This window comes from Heterocephalus glaber, unplaced genomic scaffold (assembly GCF_053883595.1).
Source record: "Heterocephalus glaber isolate CG9 unplaced genomic scaffold, H.glaber_assembly_v1.0 deba00001504, whole genome shotgun sequence".
Taxonomy (NCBI): domain Eukaryota; kingdom Metazoa; phylum Chordata; class Mammalia; order Rodentia; family Bathyergidae; genus Heterocephalus; species Heterocephalus glaber.
Window position 1 is genome coordinate 11,398,552 of NW_028258324.1, and position 22,373 is coordinate 11,420,924.

A 22,373-nucleotide genomic window follows, 5' to 3' on the forward strand; every position below is an offset into this window, starting at 1 on the left:
TAATAGGACCTCTCTTGCTTGGATTTGTATGATATCTCCTCATGATTAGATCCAGGCTATGCACTATGCATTACATAAGTGACAGTGTGTCCTCAAACTGTCACACCTGGAGACATATGATGTCCAGGTACACCTTATGGTGATGCTAAGAATTCTCAGATTTTAAAATTTGGTACGTTTATCTTCCAAACCTTGCCAATTTCTATTCTTGCCATAGTTGGTAAGATTTTGCCATTTCTACACCTTTTTCTTCCTGTGGGATGTTGTCAGTCCTTTTAGCTGATTATCAATCTGCATTCTGTGCTTGTTAATGTTTCTTTTTGTTGTTGTTGTTAAATTCTTTTACTGGTACATTGTAGGTATACAACACAATTACATTGCTCATTGGGAATTGTACCTTTACATAATGCATCTTGGTTCTTATTTTTTCCCCATTCCTAACCCTCCCTTCACGCCCTCCACCCTTCCCTATTTACAAAGACTTCATTTCCATTTTTTCCATTTCTCATCATTTTTCCTTTCCCTTCTTTCCAAGCAATGAATGTTTTTGGAGAGTTAGGGGCTCCAAGGTCTGTGCAGCTAGAACAGAAGCCAGTTGTCTTTTCTCCTTTGGGAGAGAAAAGCTACCTACCACTTCCCCTCCATATACAGGAAAATGCCTGTCCACTTATCTCCCCTTCTGCTTTCCTGCTTTCTGGTGGGAGGCAAAGGCAGCACAGGATCTGGAATGGGAGGGCCCCATTTCAGTGCTCGCCCCACCTTTCATCAGGTGTAGTCTCATGGCTGCCCCATTCCCAGTGTCTGTAAAACAAGACTCCTACTATCTAGCTCACATCCCCAGTGGGGCCTCCCTGAGCAGTCTTTGGAGATGGCTCTACTCCTCCCTGGCCACTGACTGCCCACAGCCACCAGATGAGGACAGGCAACCCAGAGAACAGGACCCATGGTGGGAGACAGGTGGATCAGCCTCCCCAGAATACTTACACACTCCACCAGCATTAGCTAACAGCTCCTCACATGCTGATCTGAGATAATTAAGCATTATTATCCCTATTGACAGGTGGAGACAGTAAGACAGAGTGGTAAAGAGACTTGGTTATAACTGCTGGGATTGTTTGGGGAAGAAGCCATGCCAAGAAGGGAGTGCAGTTCAGGTGGCCAGAAGAGCTTAAGCCATTTAATGTGATTGATTGTTTTAAAATAGCTGTTGGAGGGCATCAGGCACAGAAAGGGAGACTGGAGGTGTGCCTAGTGGACATTGATAAGGCATCAAAAATTACAGTGGGGAAAAAAAATGAATAGACCTAGTTTACCTATTAAAATACATTACCAGGGTCAGTCTATCAGAGATTTACAGCACAGGAAGAGAAAGAGAAAATATTGAAGGCATTGGTAAACTCAGTGAGGACAATAGAATAAACTCCACAGGCTTCCCACAGAGCTGGACACAGGTCTGTGAGATGGCTAAGCAGAGGCCAGCCTCCATCTGAGAGTCCTCCAGCCTTCTCAGAGACAGAGAAGCCCCCTGACTGGGCAGCCTTATCCCTTGCTGCTTGCTGTCAGGAGCCCCTGCATCTGCATGCCACTTGCTACCCTGCCACAAGGCTGCAGGAAGCTCGAGTGTCCTCCATGCATACGGATAGGAATACAATGGGACAAGAGTGACTGAGGCTCATAGGGGAAACATGGGGCCAAAGATGGACGGTCATAATGGCCTAGTGACAGAGGCAGGAACCACACAGAGGTGTGCACAAGCCCAGGGATCACCACCACAGCAAACAGACTGACTGAAAAAGGAGGGGAGAGCTATGATCCCTTAGGTTGGGCCTGGGGCTGAGGTGGACAGCTGTGAAGCATGGGAGTAGTGGGACTCTAAGAGAAAGCACAATTCCGGCCATACTCAGTGAAGCAGTGATTCTGTGCTGGACATGGCCCAGGAAGGGTAGGGCAGAGAGCAGGATGACCTTCAAGCCCTTCCTCAACCCATTTTGTCCTCTGCTTATTGGTCCTTCAGGCCAGTCTGTAATCCAAAGGACCTGGAGCCTTGCTGTCTCCAACCCTACTCCCCTTAGAGGAGATCATCTTTGTTTCAGCTCACTGGACCCCTGATGGACTGCTGGCCCCCATCCCTGGGTTATCAGCAAACAGTCCACCTTTCAAAAGGCAAAATTCTCAGAGAATCTAAAGCCCACTGGGCCAGTTAATCCAACCATGTTTTCTAGGGACAGACTCTTCAGGAACACTGGTAGCAGCCAGGCTTCAGGAACTGCACAGGAGAGAACCAGCCTGCACCATTATTGAATCCATGACACTGCAGGATTCCCTGGACAGCACCCTTCACAGGGCAGAAGCCATATTTTCCTTTTCCCCTTTACTGGCCCTGGCCTGGGCCAGAGAGGGTGCCACCTGCCTGCTTGTCAAATGAAGGTGGCTAGTGAATTATTCAGCCCCTTCTTTCCACCCTTTCTTCTTAATTGTAAACTCGAAAACTGCTGTATGAGGCGAAAGAAAAAATAATAACACATACATCCCAGCCATCAGGGGCTGTCTTGGGTATGGGTAGTAAAAAGGAAGCTGTTTGCCATGCCTTCATAATACAGAGAAATGACTTCTATTTGGTTGAAGAACGGGATTTTTTTTTTTCCAGTTCGAAAACATCACCAAGTGGCCTTTCTGTTCTTCACTGAAATACACACTATCATCCACATATTTTTAGTTAATTTATGTCCAAATAGGCCTTTTTTGAGCTGCTGGAAAATGATGTTTGGGCTGCAATTACCTTTCGCAGCATCTCACAGAAGGGTTTCAGCATGCACGAAGCTCAGGGGAGAGGCAGCCAGGAGCCCACCGACTGTAAATCTTCCCATTTGTAGTTATTCAAATCACATAGTTTATTACTAGTATGAAATACGTTGTGTCATTCATTTTGTAGGAGCAACTAATGCTTCAAGAAAAGCTATGAAAAAACATTCTGTTTAGAAACAATTTTGTCTGCTGTCTAAGCTGTGTAGCTTTTTTGGGTTGTCTTTTCTCTTGGCCCTTTCCCTTGTTGCATTTGCATGACAAATGAGACCATCCTCTGGAAGCTTACCTGTCCCTGCAGCCTGTCTCCCACCCAAAGTCCTCCTTCTCTGTACTTAGCATCATAATCCTTACCATAGTAATAAATTAGTGTCACCATCAAAATTGTGGCTTCCTGAAAAAAGTAAGCAGTGGGGCCAGATGAACTCTTTCCGGAAATGGAGAGACTGTTTTCATGCAAATTTCTAGTATCAGGGAAACTGGGAACAGCCTCTTTATTATATAGACTCAGTTGCAGTTCAACAGCCAGAAGCCATTTCCACTGGCTGTTAGAAGCTGATAACACTCAGAAGTGGATAACCTTTCAGACAGAAACTTCTTTTCCTTCTTGGCTGATAGAGATCTCATCAAGGAAAAAAATCACTTTACTAATTAAGTAAAGGAAAATGGGTTAGTATACTTCCAGGGTGCTTTTAAGTTGAGACATTCATTCTGAAATACCTTTTTCATTTAGCACTTGGGATCCACTTTAGACCTCTTGGTCCAGGTTAGTGGACAGTGACTGGGGAACAGTAGGGAGTATGTCACATGGATGCACCCTGAGGGCAAGGCCATCTGTGTCCCAACTAGCCAACAGAGGGCTTTACTGAGCTTCTCACAGGCCAGTGCTTCACTCAGGCTGGTCACTGCCCTCAGGGGGAGTGTTCAATCTGCCAACTGCAGAGTTCCTCTTAATATACAATGTAAACATCTCAGTTTGCCCTTCATTTCTTTTTGTATCATTTTAAGATCTTTTGAGGTTTAGTATATTACCCATGCCCTCACCCAGACATTGCTCACTAAGACCAATACCCCTCTTCTTTGTACACCCAGAAGGCCTAGCCAGAAGGTTCTCAAGCTTGGTTGTCCATTGGAATCACCTGAGGGAGGAATTTTTATTAATGTGATGAGTATTTTAATTCATTTAGAATTTCTAAGAGTGGTACAAAAGCATAGGTATATTTTAACATGTGTTAGGTGATTCTAATGTATAGTTATTAGTCACAACCCCTTGCTATGCCCAGCTGAAGCCTGAGAATCCTTCTCAACCCAGCCACCAATAACAATCAGAGTGAAACTTGATCAGAATTAAACCTAATACAATCCATGATTTATCCTGATTGATCTATGCCAGTGGTTCTCAAAGTGACAACCATACTGGGAATTTGTTAGAACTGCAGATTCTCAGAACCTTTTTCAGAACTAGGAAACTTGAAGATGTGGGTTGGAACCAGTTTTGTAGGCCCTCCAGAAGATGCTGGTGCACACTCCGATCTGAGAACCACTACTGTGGCCACTGGTTGTGATGAATGGGCTACACTTTAGAATCACTTGCCAATCTAATCGGATTCCATGATTCATGTAAAAGCCTCCCAGTACTTTAGCACAATGACCAGAAATTCTAAATAATTAGAAAACTTATGGCAGTTTTTTTGGTGGGGGGTGGGGGGGGCTACCGGGGATTGAACTCCGGACCTTGTGCTTGCAGGCACTGAAACCACTGAGCTAAATCCCCGGCCTATCATGACACTTTTTTTAAAAAAAGTAAAAGAATACTTCTTGAGTGATTCTGATAGGCAATCAAGCTGGAAAACTAATAGGCTAGGATTTCTGACTGTGCAGAGATGAGACTTGGCCTTGCCTTCAGCCAGTGTTGTGTACTTCTGATGCAGCCACCTAGGCCTAGAGTGACTGCCTGGGGCTGGGCACACTGCTGGCAGAGTGAGGATGGAATTCTCCTCCCAGGCATGCTAGCAAACAGCAGTCCTCCAAGGTGTGGACTGTGACTGAAGTCTGATCACCAGCACTGAAGAAGTTATATAGGGCACCTTGTGGCTAATCAGAGGCTTTAACATAAAAGGTTGGAGGTATCCCTTCTTCCCAAACCCAATGCTCCTTAATAGTAATCTATGATAGTTTGGCTGCCAAAAAATTACCAACAGTACTTTAAGTCCAATGAAATTGAGTGTATTAATATATGAGTTTCCTACAATTGCTATAACAAAGTACTACAACTTGACTTTAAACAGTGGAAATGTATTATCTCACAGTCTGAGGCTGGAAGCCTGAGATCAAGGTGTTGGCAGGACTCTCCTCCTCTGACAGCTCTAGGAAGAATCTGTTTGTGTCTAGATGTGATCAATCCTTGACATACTTGGCTTGCAGATGCGTTGCTCTCCTCTTTGAATCTCTATCTTCATATAGCCTTTTCATTAGGAAACCATCATTACACTTAGGGCCTGCATTAATCCAGTATGACCTCATCTTAACCTGATCACAGCTGCAGAGTCCCTACTTCCAAGTAATGCCACATTCAAAGATATCACGGGTTAGGATTTCAATATAGTTTTTGAAGGGGCATAATTCAACCCACAGTACTCAATAAATTTGTGCTTAATGGTAATACTAATATGTTGTGAGTTTAATGTATCTATCCTATTGGATTTTCACAATTTCAATATGTTTTACATATTATAAACATTTTGGAATAGTGGGCTTGTGAAATTCAGAGCCATTGCATGATGCTCTTAGGTCAGAAATCTGTCACATCCTAGCTTCAAGAAATTCACGCACCACAATTCTAATATTTGATGAACGAGTGATCACCATACACAGTACATTGAAAGCCTAGATTTCTACCATAATCCCACCAAGACTTTCTCTCACACAAGATGGTGGAGAAAAGTACTGTAGCAATGCCCAGACACACAGATGTACTACCCAATGGGCTTCTGCAGGATAAATAATGAGAAAGGGAAATCAATCCTGTGTCAGGAACTTGGCCTGGAAAACTTCACAGTTGAGTGAGCTCTAGAACCAAAGCTATATGTCATACCTATCTGATCTTACTGTGGCAAGACAGTGAGCTGGCCCTGTGGCATTAGTGATATCCACTGCCCCTTGAGAGTGAAGATGAGTCTCAACAGTACTATGTCAGTAGCAGACTGCTGGACACAGAGTATTTGTTGCACACTGGCTGAGACTAAGGAACTAACACTACACCGACACCTCCTCTACACTGACACCTCCTACTGGCATCATGCCTCCTAATGGTTTCATACCTAAAGATGGCTGGGTTAGGATTAGTCCATTGCCAGGTTTCTCCTTTTAGTTTATAAAATTCTACACACACACACACACACAGTTTGTCTTAAATTTGAATAAAGACATGATTATTTTGAAGCAGTGGTTTTCACAAGTTTGAAGACTCTCTTGGCAGTGCAACCCTTCAACTCAAAGCCATATGTAGGTCAGTATATAAACTCAGAGTCCTGCTCATAGTGAGGTAACCTGTCCCTTCTCTCATTTTCTGTCTCCCCCAGACCCCAACAGAACCCCCTGTGGCAGCCTTAGGGAAACTCACTCTCTACAGAAATCAGATCTGTGCCTCAGCATTCCTTAGGGAAGTGAGCCATCAAGTACTTTGGCAAACTCATGTCAGAACCATGTGCTCTTCAGCCCTCTGTGCCCATGTGGATGCAGACCCTTTCCCAGCAAGCCCCATCTCTTCCTCATCACCGTAGAATTCTGCCCTCATGAGGACATAAAGAATTATCACCCAAAATGCCATGCCACCCCTCCTCCACGGCCCTTCCTTGTGCCTACTTGGAGAGCAGGAGATTCTTAGACCACTTCACAGACACGTGGACACACTGACCTTGGTTTCTGGTTCAGATTTCTTTGGGGAGCAGGACTTCCTGGCTCACTGACTGCTGCAGTGTTGTCCCACATCTTGACTTCCAACATCTCTTGAGGGCAGGTCACCATCCTCTAAATTAATAGATTTCCTGCCACATAACTGAAGACAAGTTAAATAATCATAATCATCTCCATAATTACTCCTGAGCATTGGAAGGTAATGCTGCTGAGATGTTTGAAAAGACAGGAAAATTTAAAATCCCCAGGAAGGAAAGCACCTACCATCATGTTCCTCTGCCTTTGTGTCACCTTTTCTTCTGCCTCAAAGGTCAGTGTCCCCTGGTCTTCAGTTGAGTAGGGGAGCTGCTCATAAAAAGCTGTCACCTGACTGTCCTGGTTGGCTCTTCTTGGCGGCCTGGCCACCTGCTGGGATGGAGAGAGTGGTGGTGACAGGCCAGGCTCTGTGCTCAGTGAGGCCCAACAGCGCAAGGTGGCGGGAGGGCTCGGCTCCTCGCCAGTGGGCCTGGCACTGCCCACTTTACATGCAAGAGGGAGCAGCTCAACAGCTGTCACTGACAGCCCCTGGGGTCTGCTCCAGACTTGGCAGAGGAGGACACTTCCAGACTCCCAAATCGCCTCTTTGAAATTCAGAGGAACTAGACTTTCATCTCTTACACCCTCCTCACACACAAATACACACAAAACATAAGCAAGCCCTAACTCTCTTACTCACAGTCCTAGGCTGCCAAGTTTTATCTCTGTCTCTCAGTCTTGCACACACTCACACACACACATACACATACACACATACATTCTTTCAAGTACACATAGGGTGGGGAGAGAGGGAGAGGGAGAGAGAGAGAGAGCGCTAATTGAATTCCTTCTTTCTCCTACCACCCCTAAGCCAGGTATTTTGAGGGAGCAAAAACCCCTTTGCTGGTGTGGAGGGAGCCCAGGACATCTCAAGGTGCAGCAACAACCCTTCCTCTAATAGCCACAAGCAGCAGAGGTCCCTGAGCTCTCCTCAGGCACTGACCTCAAGGTGTTTGAGGACCCCTGGCTCACTCGGTGAATTTCCCACCTCTCTTCCTGGCCACAGGTACCATGTTGACAAAGCCAGTGAACACGCTTATGTTCAGGGGGATGGTGAGGATGGAGCAGCACAGGCCTGCCCTCCAGGCATTTGTCCTGTTGCTGGTATTTGCTCTGAGGACATCTCTCACCACAAATGCTTGCCAGCATCCTCAGGGGAAATCAGGACTGTCTTCTCTGCAGAAAGCTGGATATGTGCCTGGGGAGGTTTGGGCCAGGTTTATTCCTCCCAGGCTCTGGATAGGAACCCAGATAAAAATATACTTTGGGGTTTGCTTTTTTTCCCTCACATTAACTATTTATACATTTTAAGGTATTTTTGCTAAAGCCCACTGTATATCTTTAGTGATTTGAACAGATTGTAAGAATGGTCAATACAAAAATTGCTTCCTTCAGCTGAGGCATGAGGCCAGGGAGAGTAGCAGGGTGGGAGCTGCTGTCCCTGCTTAGGGCAGCCACCACCAAATTTCTTGGATTATGGAAAGAGACAGGGTCCATGCCTAGAAAAAATGCCATGGCGGTGGAATCTTGGTGTTTGGCGTGAAGAACTGAAAAGGAGGAGCATGTTTATTGTAGAGAGTGATGAGTTTGGAGGGTGGCCTTGGCAAGTGCCCGCTCTAACACCTGTAAGCAGCACTGATGCGAGACAGGCCTTACAGTGCCCTCCTTTGTGCCTTCACCTCTTTTTCCTTGCCCCTTGGACATTCCCTGCTTCAGCCAGCCTGAGTTATTGACAGTTCTCATCCTGTCTCTTCCTCTAGCCATTGTACCCGCTGCTCTCTGCCTAGACTTCATTCCTCCTCTCACTTTGCCTGGCAAACTTCTGCTTGTCCTTTAGGCTAAGCCAATAATAATTAACACCTGAGCCAATAATAGTTAACACAGCGCTTACTGTCCATGACACACCCTATGCCCTGTTCCATATGGGTATTAACCACTTACCCCTCATGATGACTGTCCAGAGGCTGGTGAGAAACAAGCATAGGACAGGTTAGGCTACTTGATAGAAGAGGGGAAATACTGGTGTCCAAACCTAGCCTAAGGCTCTGGGACTACTTAACCACCACAGGATACACCTCCTCTGACTCTGCCTGTGTTAGTGAGTCCCCTCCAGTTCACAGAACCCCTGACCCATCCACATCCTCACTTTTCCCCTTTTCAATTATTCTAACTCTATTTTAAGATTTTTTTCCAGTCTGTCTCCTCACTCTCCTATGCAGCATGAGAGCAAGGAGCCTGGTGGTTCATCTCTGGGGCTCCAGCTCGTCCTCAGATAGGGGCTGACACAAAACAGTGTTTGTTGCTTGCCTGTTGATAGGGCGAATGAATGAAGGCTGTGCATCAGCCCTTTAGGTAAACAGCACTTGACTGCTCCAAGGTTGGCAGTTAAGCTAAAGGCCACACAGAGACAAGTTAGAAACTCCAGTGTGGGGCCACAGGGCAAGAAGAAGGAAAAAAATTCCAAAGACATTCCTTTAAAAACACAGATCTGCAGCCTCTCCAGTTCTCCATGGAAGGGCAGAGGGGACAAACAGCATGTGGACAGACCACACTCTAAGTCTGTCAAACTCCCGTTTAGCCTGGGGCTGCTTGCAGGCTGCACAATTAGGAAAACCTTTCTCCCAGAGGTGCCACGCAATGGCAATGGGGTTGAGGGGCAGCCCAGTGTGATCATGCAGTGGGAGAGCTCTCTAGTGAAATGCCTCATTCATCCTCCGTTTTGTTTAATGGGGTTTCCTCCTGATTTGAATCCTGTGATTTTTACATTGCCACTGGACAAAGAGTCACAGTTTGCACTCATGTAGCCAACCTCATGTGGTTGTAGTGCCTTTAAAACAATTATACACTCCCCAACAGTGACATCAGAATCAGTATGTAGGGAATCGGGATGGGGGATGAAGTTTCAAAATCGGTTATCCACTTGCATTTGTGGCTCCCACATATGTCATGAGACCAACATAGGCCACACTGATCCCTTTGAACTCTTCCAAGTAGGCACAGCAATGTTGCCTACCTGTGGGGCAAAGAATATCCTGACTAACTTACTCACAAGATGGGGTGTTGGGGAGAGGAAGGATGTGCATTTCTTGTCTGTTCCATCAGCTGAAGACTGGCGGCTGGACTGATCAGGTTTCTCCTTCTTCCAGGGAGGGAAGATTCCTGTGAGATGGACAGCACCAGAGGCCATTGCCTACCGCAAATTCACTTCAGCCAGTGATGTCTGGAGCTACGGGATTGTCATGTGGGAAGTCATGTCATTTGGAGAGAGACCCTACTGGGATATGTCCAACCAAGATGTAAGTGTCAGAGCACCTGGTTGCCACAAATGCCCATCCAAGACAGTGGACACCAAGCCTTTCTATCATAAACTTGAAGTTGAGGTGGCCAGAACAGAGGGATACAGGGACATCCTTGCCTTAAGTGTTTGAAATAACCAAAGAGCCCAACATGGACAGTGACAGTCCCAATGACCACAAAGCCTATAAATGAGCCCAGGCCACAGACTCAGCCAAAGAGAAAATGGGCTGGTTCTGTATGCCCCTAGACCATGAACAGATCAAGTCCAAACTAAGCAGAAGATTCTACCCTGTGTCTCAGGGCCCAGGCTCTGTGTTTTCTTTCTGCATGCATGATGGAGGGAAAGGAATACTGGTCCAAGGGCCAGGGCCTGGGTTCCTCTCCTATTCTTCTGTAACAATTCCTCTGCTTTGGACTAGGTGTATATCTGGGACTTGCATCTTCAGCTTTACAGAGAGGAATAATAAAGGGCCCTCTTCTCTGAGAATCTGCTCTCCTGCAAACCCATGGCATTGTCAGTGAAGGAGGGACTGAGAACACATTCTAAAGAGGGCAGCTGCATATGGGCATCAGGAGCAGGTCCCTGTCTGTTAGAGGTAATCAACATCCTTCCAGACCACCTGCAAGGGACAAGCGTAGGAAAGGAAAGAGAAGGAATATCAGAGATGCTGTAACGAGAGGCATTTTGGGGGTATTCTGAATGGGAATCTTTGCTCCATAGTTACTAAAGAGTGAAGAAGCCTTTTTAGTGTTACTTGCTTTGACAAGACTTGGGACAAAAGTCCTGCCTATACTTCAACACTATCTTTGAGCCAGGCAGTTCCCCAGGGCCAGTCCTCTTTTGTGTTTTGTGTACATATCTTCCCTTTGGAGATGATTAGTTTGCAAACCTTGAGCACTTGTGTTCTCAGCTTGCTCTTCACCATCCGGAGCAGTTTCCAGCTTATACACTGGAAGCAAGTAGGACTGTTCCCAGCCCAGATCTGGTTTCTGTCACACCTTAAACACCTTCATGTTTGGATGGACTCTGAGTCATTCATAGCTTGTGAAAATTGTCCTCAGCCAGCTCCCTGTCCAGCCAGGGGATTAGAGTCATGGCATTTTTTTCAGAAGATTTATATGGTGGCAATCTCCCAGTGAGACTGTGAAAAGGAGCTAGGTGCTTCTGGGACAGTAGTCACTGCTGGCCAGGGCAGAGTGCTCCAGATTCTAGTGGATAAAATGGCTCCATCCATAACCATCCTGATGTCAACCATGGGTGGCGTCTACGTCCTCTATTATCTGTGATTATCCACACCTCTATAGTGTGTCCAGTCAGTAAGTGACAGAGTTGATGCTGAGCCTGCTTTCATGAATTCAGCTGCACACCATCTGCTAGATGAGTAAGAAATGTTAGCTAGGCAAAGCAGACCCATCTTGTCCTTCCCAGAGACCTTAATCCTATTAAGAACAATTCAACCCACATAGACTAGGTTACAGAACTGACAAGATATGACATTCAGAATATTCTAAGTAAATGCATTCACCTATGCTGAAAACAAATAGAATTCTGGGATTAAATTTGGAGAATTTGCAAATCATTCATTCAACACACAGTCACTATATGCTAACTGTGACTAAGCATTGTGCATGCTGGTTCTATTCTTGAGGGGTTCACAGCCCAGTGGCAAATTTATAGGGCCTTGGGAATGTGTGGGTGGGGAAAGCTTCCTGGATATTTGATGTTTGAGCTGGGTCTCAAAGTGAGTAAGAACATCTGTAAAATAGCAGTTTATTCTAATTTTGCTGTATTTCTTCAAAAATAAAGCCCCTAAAACATTGTCCCAAGTGAAATTTTGCACCTGATGGGAGATGGGAGGCTACTTCATGCCCATTCAGAAAGCTTCTACAACCTAGCCCGGGGGGAGCCTGGGTGCTCCCAGCTGCTGGGCTGTAGCCTCCCTCATCAGAAACCATGGAGGTAGTGGCTGTAAAGGATTTTACAGATGACAATTGAAAGGGTTTAAGGGAGAGAATTGCAGAGGCAAGTCGGAGTGCTGGTAATTGGACTTCCAGAGCCCAAGAAGGTCTTTGAACATGTACAGAGAGTTTGTCAGCCAGAGAGAGCAACTTGGAAGTTCTGCTGCTTGGATCTGATTGACAGAGATAATGAGAGTGGCAGTGTCTGTGGAGAATAGCTGCAGTATTATTGAAACATCAGAGCTCAACTTAACCCACTCTGCCCTGGTTTTTCATGGCTCTGGGCTCCTCTACTTCACTCTCTCCAGTGCAAGGTCGAGTAGGCACCACCTGCCACCCAACTCACTAATGGGAAGCACAGGTTCAGGAGTAGCCAGGAGCCCCTTGAGAACATGAGGGTGAAGGGAGGGGCTCTGCTCATTTCCCAGAGACATACAAGTCACCTTCACCTGGTCTTCACCCCTATCTCACACCATCTCTCCCTGGGTTCAGGTGAACAAAGGCACATTTCCTTCCAATACCTCACCCTCCCTGCCTCTTTAGTTAGGCCTGGGATATTTGTTCACTTACAGTGTTTTAGGGCGGCCAGAAGAGTTACTACAGATCATTCTAAGTGAGACAGTAGGATTCTTGTAACAGTTCCCTGGGTCGTTTCTCTCACCCCCTCCTACACACATACACCTTCACTCTTCCTTCTCTCTGGGAATGCCACTTTATTGCCCTCTAATCTCCACTATCCTCAACATCCACGTATCTTATTCTGCTAGGGACCAAGGAAGAGGCCTAAATGTCACTCTAGTTTCCACCTCTGCCAGGCAGAACACCCTATGCCCCAACCTTAGGCCATATGTTTCTACACTGGTGTCTAGGGTGTCAGGTGGCCAGACTGGAAGTGTTTCTGCATATCTCCCCTCTGTTCTTTGTGCTTGTTAGCAAGGCAAGTTTGACAGAGAATGAACTCAAAATCTCACAAGGGGACCAAAAATTTTTTATATAAGGATGTTTTGAGTGTAAGTGACACATACTGAGAAAAATAGAAAAAACATCCAGATCCTTCAAATTTTTCAATGTCATAACACTTCAGAGCCAAGTAGGTAAGTGCTATCTGTATACCAATTGATGGCCTAGGTATTTTTTTCTTTGGAATATGGGCAAAGACTTTTCTATGTGCAAGAGCATCAGTGGTCACAGAGAATCAGCTCAAATACTAACAGCATAATCTAGAAGAAATAGCAAATAGAGTGAACCCCCACTTCATAAACAGAAACATGGGGAGGAGTTCCTATGACTATCCTTGATCCTGAAAGCTGAGAAGTGAGATGTTGCATGTATTAAGTCCTTACTATGTGCTTGGTGATTTTCAAACACTACTTCCTAGAGCTCCAGAATGGGTACTAGTAGCCTCTTTGCCATTAGAATGTCTGCCATATGACACATGGCAATAATATCACCCTCCATGGGTTGAGGATTCTTTCTGATTCGCATTTGTGCAGTGCTCAGCATGCATTACCTCATTGTGCCATTTGATCTTTTTAGTAACCCATCTGTTCAGTTTTAAGAAGTCAAATGACTCTCCCAAGATTCTATAGCTAATAAGATATGGACCTAGGATTAGAACCCAGGCTTCCAGGAACTATGCCTCTAATTTCTATGCTATTCTCTCAGCAACATGGCCATGTGGGTTTGCACTTAAGTAACCCAGAAAGAGCTTCTGGGCCTCTCAATGGGTAATCCCACTGGTTTCCACAATGAGGGGAGACTCTTGGCCCCCTAATCTTGTTGCCTACAAAGACCTGGAAAAGTAGAACAATGAGGCAGGCTGATGAGAATGATGCCAGCTGCTCATTCTCATGGATTAGTTTTATATCATGTCATAGAGACATCAAACAGCTCTAAGGGGCTGATTTCCTAGGCTCCAAGTAGCACCCAGAATGAAGGAAGAGTGGCTTTCCAAGTATTCAAAACTGAAAAAAATTAAAACCAGGTACCTGTGTTTTATTCTCAGCCCTATCACTTGCCAGCTGTCTACCTCTGGGCAAATTACCTCACTCTTATGCCTCTGTTTTTCTCATGGGGAACAAAGAGTTAAAATGTTCTCCTAACAGGACAGGAGGGAATTTGATTGACAACAGTTTGGAGGAGGTAAAAATTTGTCAGTGCAATTCATTGTTCAAAAGTGAATGTTACCATTTACTGGTCTTTTTATATCATGACAGTATTGGTATGATTTTATGCTTGTTTTTCATCATATTGAATGAAAAAAATACACCTTTATTATCTCTAATAACCTCAGGTTATATCATCGCATGCACCATCTCATGTTCTATATGCTGTGCTTAAAATTGTAAAAATATAAACTGATTGGAAATACTCACATTTCAAGCAATTTTAATGTTAAAAATGATAATCAGTTCTAATACATTTAATTTTTTTTAATTGTAAAAACACCAGAAAATCTTTGAAGTCTAAATCATTTTCCTTGTTATTTAAAGGTACTTTAATATAAACAGTTTAAGGCACTTTAATAGAAAATCAATGCATGATTATTATAGACAATAAAAAATACAAACAAGTGAAAAGAAAAACCTAAAGAACATTCATGTTTCTACCTGCCTATAGGCAGCAATCATTAACTGTATGGTATATGGAGTTTACAAGGTCTTTTCTATGCATGTATATAATTGTTGGATTTTGTTTTGTTTTGATTTGTTTTTTATAAATCAAGATTATACTACAACCACAGTTATATTGCTTGTTCTTTTGCCTAATATTACAATATGAACTTATTCCCATTTCAACAGATACATTTTTTGTAACATCACTTTAAAGCCTGTGTTATATTTCAGGCTTCCTTTCCCAAGTCTTGCAAATGTACCATAATAAAATGATGTTTAGAACTTGGGCCACTTATAATTATTTTTTCTAGTACAAAAAGCACAGAACAGGCATAATTGATTTAAATGAATTAGGAATTAAGAAGTACAGGGTGAAAAATGCAAACATCTGAAAAACAAACAAGATACTGGAAGATATCAAAATTCTTACAAAATTATGCCCTGGATTTCTTAAAAATTACCAAAACTTGATTGGAGGTACTCATTTTGTTTGATCACCTTGAAATTTTGACTGTTTTCATTTTACTTAACCAAACGTTTAACCTAGTGATTGTTGACCTCATTCAGGTTGCTACTTCACGTAGATGAAGGCAAATAATGCATGGAAGAACTTGTAGGGTCCCTGGCACACAGTAGGGCCCCCATCAATCCTGGTCCCTCTCTTCCCTTAGGAATGAGAGAATGAAATCACATCAGGTTTGGGGGATGTTCTTTATAACTGATGGGTTCACCAGGTTTGTCATCATACTTTCTTCACCTCAGTACCAGTAAGGCAGAAATGAGCCCTATGTCTTCTAAAGGAGAGGAGACAACAAGGAAGTTCCTCACCATTCTTCAATTTACAAAGATCTCATGTGTGTCAGATCTGCACTGGTTAGTGGGGCCCAGACACCAAGAGACAATCAGATGTGGTCCTTGCCTTCTAGAAGCCCACATCCTGGGGTGGGGTTACACAGAGGGTCTGTTACGGTGGGGGATGTGTGGTCACAGATCAGGGTGCTTGAGCTAGCCTGCTCAGGGAGGCTCCACCCACAGGGGCTAATTTGTAAATGACTAGCTGGTGGCTCATCCTCCAATCACACCTGTGCCCTGTGCACCACTGCAGGTCATCAATGCCATTGAGCAGGACTATCGGCTGCCCCCTCCCATGGACTGCCCAGCTGCTCTCCACCAGCTCATGCTGGACTGTTGGCAGAAGGACCGGAATAGCCGACCCCGCTTTGCAGAGATCGTCAACACCCTGGACAAGATGATCCGGAACCCGGCAAGTCTCAAGACTGTGGCAACCATCACCGCCGTGTGAGTCTAGTGGGACCAGGTGACTCCTAGACGTGATGGTCTTGTGGTTGGGGACATAGTAGATAGCCTTTTGTTCTGTTGAGATGGGGAGGCAGAGCTTATCCACAAATGGAAAGAGTTCCACGATTCTTCCCTTCCATCTCTAAAATATTCCCTGCCCCCAGCCTTCTGATGGACTGAGCACTAGGCTGCAGAGTAGAGTAGTTGAGCTGTATCTGATCAGATCTGATTCCCTACTTCTGAAAGATCCTGTTTCCAGCCACCTTTCGATTAACCACACCAGTCCTCTAGGCAGGTGGAGCTACAGACTTGGAACCTTGGCCAACAATGTAACAGTGGGGCAAAGTTGTAATTGTTGTGTGACAAGAAATACAAAGCAATTAGGTATGTTGTGAGTGAGTGCGCAGAACAACTGCCAGCTTCTGCCAGCTCTTTGCTTCTTAGCTGCATTTGCATTGTTAGCTCACTTATTAATTCATCTTTTCCACCAAAATTTATTACATGGTTATAGACCAACTACTCTGCCTGATGCTAGTTCTATGGAATAAGTAACTCAGAGATGGTTTAAAATAATTTAAAAGCAGCAAACATTAATCAGATGATCATGAAAAGAAATGTAAAATTGAAACTTTAATGGCTGCTGTGGCAGGAGGGGCGTCTGGGGCACCAAAAGCTTATACCTTTAGCTGCTGTAAAGAGGTTTTCCTGATAAGTGTCATCTCAGCTGAGGGCTGAAGGGCATGATGCATTAAGTGCATAGAAAGAAGATGAGAATAGAGAAACAGTGTGCAGCATGTGCAGAGGCCCTAGGGTGAGCAGACCCAGGCCAGGTGTTGTGAGTGCAGTTGGAAAGGAAATTGGCTGGGGCTGAAGCTGGCCAGGTGAGCAAGGCCAAGACTGTTCAGAGCCTTTAGATCATGATAAGAATTTTGGCATGATTTTCAGAGTAAGGAGCACCTATTAAAGGTTTTGATGTGTTTTGTGACATCTGAGAGTTTTTGGCATAATCATGTCTGCATTTTGAAAAAAGCATCTGACTGCAGTTTGGACCTTGTTTATGTAAGAGAACACTGCAAGAGTCACATTAGAGAAGATCATGTCTTAAGTCAGTGTAATGGCTTTGCAAAGAAGTAGATAAGTTTGAGAGATTTGGGAGGTAAAAATCTTTGTGACTTAGTGAAGGGTTGGATGGATGTGAGGTTGGAGAAATGTCAAGATGACACCCTGGTTTCCAGTTTGGATAATTGAATGTCTGCCTTCGAAATGTGCCAGAGAAAGTCAATAGTGGGCTTATGTGCTCCACTTTTTTTCCAAGTAGCCAAGGGTAACATCAGGAAGGAAAAAATATTACCAGTAAATTTAGAGAAGTAGTAGCAAACTAGACCTTTTTAAAGGACCATATTTTTAGATGGTAAGGATCCTAGATTTCAGTTGATAAAAGAGCTAGGTTATTTCCTTCCCTTCAACTGAATGCTGTGCCAATCTGCCTATCTGTGTTGCTTGACCTGTGACAGTGCCCAGGAATAGGGGGACTGAACCCTTGGGTGGAACTAATGTAGGATTGCATAAGGAAGGATGGCTCAGCCTAGGGCTCCATCTCATGGGAGCTGCTGCTCTTCCCATGCAGTATGCCATCAGCCTGCAGCCTGCAGCACACCTCTGTGCACACATCTCTTCTTCTGTAGGATCACCTGCTCCTCTGTTTCACCAGGCCTTCCCAGCCCCTGCTTGACCGCTCCATCCCAGACTTCACGGCCTTTACTACCGTGGATGACTGGCTTAGTGCCATCAAAATGGTCCAGTACAGGGACAGCTTCCTCACTGCTGGCTTCACCTCCCTTCAGCTGGTCACCCAGATGACATCAGAGTAAGTGATGAGAAACCCCCCTGTCCAGCCCGTAGGTAGCCCCTCCCCTGCTATGGCAGATGATATGAGTCCTATTTCTAGTCTCATCCTAGATGCCCTTTTCTGTAAAGAACCAGGCATGTGGGGGAGTGCCTTGGAAGATGGAGGGGAAGGTGGTCAGGGGCTGGAAGGGGAGGTGGAGATCTATTCTGGGTCCTAAATGAAAGATCTTCAAAGTCATAGCCATATGTCATTTGCCTAATCACTATCACCGAGAGTCTCTCCTCCATTTAAGTTTATAAACTCAAGCCATCAAAGAAAGCATCCAGATGGAAAGAACACAGCCAGCCAGCACTTTAAACAACAGAGAAGAAAAGGCATTGCACTGATTCAGTGACAAGCGGCTGTGCAGGGAGAGCATCCTCAGTCTTCGGTAGTGCTTGTAAATAAGCATACATTTCCATCCCCCACAAATTATTTACCAGTCTGCTGCTCCCATAGGAGTTTTGAGGAATACACAAAATAAAATTATTCAAATAAGACAAGAGCCAGAAAGGGTCTTAAAGATCCATGTGGTCCATCATTTCCCAAGAATGTTCTGAGTAGTACCAGTGGTGGGAAATGTTAATAAGTTCTCCTTGGAAAAAAGGTCCCACGGTCAAATAAATTTGGGAAATACTGTGCACTTTATCACCCTCTTGGAGATTCACTGCTCACATTAGCATAATAAAGGCCATGAGAAATTCTGAAATAAAGAAACCTATTTAAAATTATTAAATACCATGGAACTATATTTTTGAGGGACAGGTTTTTATGGAACTGCAGTTTGGGAAATATCCACCTAGTTCCACTCCTTCTGTTCAGCAGATTCTGAGATGATGTAACAATGGTGCTCCATGTGGCAAAGCCAAGGCTTAAACCTTCTTTTCTGGCTGCCACCACCAGAAAATCATTTCCCCACACCACAGGGCTGCAGTAGTCCCCTACTTTGCTGGACACGGGGATCACCTGGAGATATTTAAAAATGATGGATGTCTGGTTCCCCCTGTCAGGCCTCTGACTAGTTGGTGTGCAGTGAGACTTGGGCATCAGGATATTTTGAAACTCCCCAGGTGATTCCGCTATGCAGCAAAGTAGGGGCACCACTAGATTAAATTTAGGAAGGGTCAAATCTTGCCTTCTGCACTTGTAGAAGTTCGGATAATGCTAACCAGGAAACCAATTCCTCCCCCAACGCACGCGTGCGCGCGCACGCACACACACACACACACACACACACACACTTGTACCCCTCAGAGGGCTCTCATAGTCTACCTGGTCTACAGTGTGTACTGAAAGCTCCAGGGTGGGATCTGGTGGCCTGTAACACATTTCTCATGAGAGAGGATCCATTAGTCATTTAGTTGATCTCCTATTATGTATCAGTCACAGTGCTAGGTTCTGGGATTCCTTCCTGGTCAGGGCAGCTGCTGAGTCTAACAGAGGGAGATGGAGAGATCCACTCCTCATACTTGAGCCCCAGAAAGATGGCTTCCTAATGTTGTGACTGCTTGGAGTCAGTCTTCCAGGAGTCCAACTCAATCTGTGAGGTTTGTTCCTGTCAGAAATGATAGAGCCTCCACTTTTTCTTATGCTTTGAATATATATCTAGCCTCGAATTCACTAAACGTCAGAATCTATGTTTTAAAAAGATTCATTTCCTGATGCCTAAAAAAGGACAATCACTGGCATTTTGAATCAGTGCCAAATAAACAGCAGAAAATAAAATTAAAAAGAAGTACCTCAGCAGGGGAAAACCAGCCTCCCCATCCTTTGAGGTAACATGGATGTCCCTAGATGGTCAGGAGCCTGAGTTCAGGCAGAGACATAGGATCCACAAAGACGGATGACTCCTACTTTCTCAGTGTGATCTGCCACACATAAGTAGGTAGGGGTTGTTGACATGGGATCCCTATAATGTGAAGGGATCAAGGGAAGTAATTCCCTCCATTGAGAATAGTCCTGTGAATGTGAACAGGGGGAAGACTAAAAGGAAAATCAATCTGAAAATTAAGGGATTTAGTTCAAAGTACAACGTGTCCATATACTATTGGAGCAATTCTGTTGGTTTCTTGAGGGATAAAAGATGGAAAAAAAAAATAAGCGACTCAGGGCCAGGGATTTAGCTCAGTGGTTCTGGCGCCTGCCTTGCAACCACAAGGTACCAAGTTCAATCCCCGGTACAAAAAAAAAAGTTATATACATATATATATAGTAAGCAACTCCACAAAATAGATTGTGCAGCAATTTGTGAATTCAAAACTCAAGCATGCTTCCCAAATGTATTTGCTAAAAGGACATGGGAAATTTGACCATCTCACCCAGCTGCAGCCCCTCAGAGACTGACTACTCAGGGGAATCATGGATAGAGATCCAGCCCAGGGTCCTTGAGGGCATGCAGTGTGCCAAGAGACCTGTTATACTGGGGTCAGAAGGGCTTTAGGGAAATAGTCAGGACTTTAAGAGTGCTGAGAGAAACCCTGCGTGAATACTGAGAGCCAGAGTGTCCTGTATGTGAATCCCATCTCCTTTACTGCTTACATGCTGTGTGATCTTGAGCACACTGCTTAACTTCTCTTAACACTACTCACCTTGTTTATAAATGTGTATACAATAATAGTGCCTATCTCATTGTGGTAGGAGACAAATAGAATAATAGCACATGGGAAGCACATGGCCAGTTACCTGCCCATAGGACAAATGAAAGAAACAATTGCTGCTAAATTACTATTATTTGTGATTTTGTAGTGCTTTGTCATTTTTTACAAAATGCTTGCTTATAGGTTTAGGTGAGAGAGTATATGGTATATAGGATACACTCAAGCAGTGTTACATGCTCATTATCAATTAAGGAAAGATGCATCAGCCTTCCCAAGGTCAAATTTAAGCCTTGAACTTGTTCATATTAATACAGATCAAAGATGAATCCAATACAAACCCCATCCTAGACATATTCTTTGGGTTCCTGCTTAAGCAGATACCTTTTAGTTATTTTGAGATCACCCTTCTTAAAAATGCATGACATGAAAATTCAGAGACAGAAATGTGAAATTCAGAAGAAAACATCTGAAGACTAGGCAGGCCCCATATCTTTTCAGTCTCCATGGGTGTTCACTAATTTAGGCAGAAATTTCCACAGAATAACCAAAACCCCATAGAGTGTGGCTTGAGAGTGTTAACAAACATAGCAGAGGAAAATCCCAGTCCACTGAGGGCCATGGACAGAATGAGGGGCCTGTTGCAGAACCCATAGGTGAGGAACATATTCCAAGAATAAGGGAGGGGCCTCCTAGACTGTCCAAACTGAGGAGGCATTAGAGACAAGGACCACTGTATGGAGAAGGTGAGACTGAGCAAGAAAATATCTAACAGGAAGCTTGCCAAAAATGTGGGTAAACTTAAGCTACTTGGATTTTAAGCACTTTCACATGCCTACCCAACTATTTTCAGGAGCATGGCTTTGGTGATGAGTTTGGATCTGTGAAATGTTGCCCTAACACCAGAGTGACTTCCTCTGTGGCTATTTCCTTTCTAGAGACCTCCTGAGAATAGGGGTCACCTTGGCAGGCCATCAGAAGAAGATCCTGAACAGCATCCATTCAATGAGAGTCCAGATGAGTCAGTCACCAACGGCCATGGCATGAGAACTCTTGCCTTCTTGGGGGAGGAAAGGAAGAAAAAGGACCAGGCTCCAGGGGGAACCAGCGGTTGACCACTGTGAAATGCGCAGGAGAGACCCGCTTCCCAGCTGAGAAAGGTTTTCCCATCGGCGATGAATAAACTAGACCTGTTGCTTACAGACAGGCTTCATCTCTCAGTGACAGAAGCATGTCTATGACACCGTGGGAAACCAAAAATGTAATAATTGAGATACAGAAAGGTGATCTTAACAGTAGTGGAGACAAAACAATACATGTTGGGGGAACAAGAGTGAATTCAGCTCCTCCCTGGGTGGAATTACTATCTACAGGAAGAAGGGAAGGAGGTGGAAGGAAGAAACAGAAGCCGTGTTCCATTTTCTTCCTCACCAATGACGTTCTTTTCTTTTCTCCTTTCATACTCCTTCCCAAGAGTCCCTCCCTCTCCCACATCCATTTCCCTTTGCTCATGACTCCTGTGGGGAAGTTTCTTCAAACAAAACCCAGCTCCTGAGTCTCCAGATGTTGTTCTGTCAGTTGCCAAAGGACTTTGCTGACCACTGCATGGGGATCCAACCAATTCAATTAATGTCTTCATATTGAAGAAGAGATGTACCTTCAATTGAAAACCTTGTTTTTCTTTTGTTTGCATTTTCTGCAAAAAGGAAAAAGATACCACAAATTGGAAAAAAATAGAAAAACCTGTTTCCATGTGCGAGGACATGCATATGTTTGTCTGTGTTATAAAATGACTGTGCTTGTCCATAACAGATGCAAACAAGAAAAAAGAACTGGGAAACCTGTGCACCTGGGAAATTCAAAGGGGCCAGAATATGTTGTCAGTTTGGCTTTTTGGTTGTACCAGGGGCCTCTTGGCTTAATGGGAAT

The 22,373-nt window shown here is 44.5% G+C and overlaps 1 protein-coding gene across 3 annotated transcripts in view; it reads left to right on the plus strand.

Annotated features, from left to right (window-relative positions):
• The window catches only part of Ephb1 (EPH receptor B1), a 442,009-nt gene extending 419,839 nt beyond the window's left edge, over nucleotides 1-22,170 (plus strand). The window contains exons 13-16 of one of the 3 annotated variants that reach the window (XM_004834274.4): nucleotides 9,939-10,088; nucleotides 15,769-15,962; nucleotides 17,674-17,829; nucleotides 21,383-22,170. In XM_004834274.4, the coding sequence (XP_004834331.2) occupies nucleotides 9,939-10,088; nucleotides 15,769-15,962; nucleotides 17,674-17,829; nucleotides 21,383-21,491 (609 nt within the window). In that variant the 3' untranslated portion in view covers nucleotides 21,492-22,170. Of the gene's footprint in view, nucleotides 1-9,938; nucleotides 10,089-15,768; nucleotides 15,963-17,647; nucleotides 17,830-21,382 lie in introns of all 3 variants that reach the window. The other 2 variants (XM_013070768.3, XM_013070773.3) reach the window with 2 other exon arrangements.
• The last annotated feature ends 203 nt before the right edge of the window (nucleotides 22,171-22,373 follow it).